This window comes from Mustela putorius, unplaced genomic scaffold (genome assembly GCF_011764305.1).
Source record: "Mustela putorius furo isolate JIRA1106 unplaced genomic scaffold, ASM1176430v1.1 tig00537255_pilon_pilon_pilon, whole genome shotgun sequence".
NCBI classification, from domain to species: domain Eukaryota; kingdom Metazoa; phylum Chordata; class Mammalia; order Carnivora; family Mustelidae; genus Mustela; species Mustela putorius.
Window position 1 is genome coordinate 1,105,880 of NW_025422394.1, and position 2,310 is coordinate 1,108,189.

A 2,310-nucleotide genomic window follows, 5' to 3' on the forward strand; every position below is an offset into this window, starting at 1 on the left:
CTCTACCCTCTTATTATTCCTTTGAAAGGGACAGGATTGTTTGGAAGAAAGACCTTGGGTTTGAAATAGATGGACTTGGATTCTAATTCTAGCTCTGCCTCCTACTGCCTTGTGACCTTTGATCAGTAACTGAAAACTATGAGGCTTTTCTTCACCTTTAAAATGGAAATATTATTTGTTGCATAGACTGGCTTGAAGATTAAGTGAAATAAATCACCTAACACATATTGGAGAGAAATAACTGCTCATTCTCTCTCCACCTTTATATATAACCCCCCTCAGAGGCCAAATCACCAATTGATATGAAACTTTATTAAAAATCACTGAAAACAAAAGTTCAGTTTTTAAACATGACCATTGTTTGAACTCCATGCTCTGCACTTGGTTAGTTTCTGTTTTCAATTTCCTTAGATCTGGTTCTTATTTTAATATAGGTAAAAGTCACGAGGCTACGCCGTCAAAATATGAATTTTAAAGTATTCTTGCATTTTTCTCAAATAAAACTAGCGAATACTTAAGAGATTTGTATTATGTGCCAGTTTATAAGCCTCAAAAAAATGTGTTACTTTATAGATATACCTCATTTTTTTTTAAAGTCATATTTAATGTTGGTTAATTCTTACTTACCATCCTATTTAGAATGTAATATCCCAACATTGGTACAGGAAAAAAAAATTTCTATTAGAAATTAAACATTGTCATAGACAGTTCTTTAAAAGTAGTTTTAAAAGACAAAAACACAAAACACCTTGTAAACATACAATTTCCTAGCAAAATTTTTAAGTACATAATTCTCATGTAAGGCACTTCCATTCTTTTTCAAATATAAGTTTCATAGAAAGTTTCATTTTTTTAATAATCAAGTCTTCATAAATTATACAGTAATAATGGTACTTCAAGTAAAACTTTATTAAATACCCAATTTTGGCATAATTTCCTTAAATATTTTTACCTTTGAATAGAATGAAGGATGGGCATCAAGTTCTTTGTGGGCTACTCTTAAAGGAATGTTTTATAGAATTGGTAATGTTTTATCTTGTTGATCAGGTTCAAGAATCTTGAAATCTTCCAAAGGAAGACTGCTTAAGGCAGTTGGTAAAATGTGTTCTGATGTGCCCTTAGGTAATATGTTATTTGCTTCCAGATTCTTCACCAAGCATGTGGCTTTGATCCATCTTCGTGTTGCTCTGCGTTCTTTTTGTAAGCAAGTTTTCATTTTCTTTCTTAAACTTGCTATTTCTTTTTCCAGTTTAATTATCCTCTTTTTTGCCTCCATAGGATTCCTAAAAGCATAACTGTGTTCAAGTAGTACTTGCTGGCTACTAATGTTTGATTTTAAATTAGATGCTCCTGTTGGGGTACAACTGTTGTTTTTCTTCAAAAGATTCCTTGACTTGAGTTTCATAGACTTTAAATGGGTACAAAAATCAAAAATGGTTGGAACAGCATCCATTTTAAGTCGTCGAGTTTGTCCTGTTAAGTCAAAACAGGAGGCTTCAAAATGCTTTGAACAAAGAAAAGTGTGTTTTCCTGGCACAAAATTTTTGCGCCTAAGCAGGCGAATCCATTCTTTTCTTCTTTTAGGATCCAAAGGAAACCTGTGGAAGCTGATGTTAATGTGCTTGTTGTAGGTAGTAGCACAGCCCGCCGCGGCGCAATTGGTCGGCATTTCCCTTTCCCCCTCATTCGGCGCTGCCTTAAGCCTGTTCTGAGGCGCCGGCTGCTACGCTTCCTTCGGGCAAACGCTAGGCAAGCGAGGCAGGGGACGGGCCCACCGAGAGGAGTCGTGAAAGCCGAGTGGGATAAACGGGTTTGTCAATGGGGGGTGGGGGGGTGGGGGGGTGTCAGTCCTCCCTGTCTCTTTATTAATATGGCGGACTTCAGCCAGCAAAGCAGACAGTCCTGGAACTCCGGTCGCCTACGTTTACCTTCACCAACATGGCGGACACAAGCCGCCCTCTCCCGGCTTCCAAAAAGGGAGTGGGACTACTGCGTCTCTTTGGCAGCGGTCCTCGGAGCAATGAAAAAAGTGTCTCTCCCCCACCCCTCTGTCACTATGAAACTCTTGCGGCCAAGACTAAAAATGGGACCCAATATACCTCATTTTTAAACTTTTTAAGTTGTTTATGTACCTCACCCAGTGTTCTATGCAATACGTGCCCTCCTTAATACCCGCCACCAGCTCACCCAACCCCCTCCCCCTCCCTTCCAAAACCCTCAGTTTGTTTCTCAAAGTCCACAGTCTCTCATGGTTTGTCTCCCCCTCTGATTTCCCCCAACTCACTTCTCCTCCGCATCTCCCAATGTCCT

The 2,310-nt window shown here is 39.2% G+C and overlaps 1 protein-coding gene across 1 annotated transcript; it reads right to left on the bottom strand.

Moving 5' to 3' along the window:
- Positions 1-594: 594 nt before the first annotated feature.
- Positions 595-2,075, bottom strand: LOC101686668 (THAP domain-containing protein 2-like). Its single transcript, XM_045073778.1, has one exon. It carries the CDS (start codon positions 1,667-1,669, stop codon positions 1,013-1,015), a length of 657 nt encoding a protein of 218 aa, XP_044929713.1. The 5' UTR covers positions 1,670-2,075; the 3' UTR covers positions 595-1,012.
- Between the last annotated feature and the right edge of the window lie 235 nt (positions 2,076-2,310).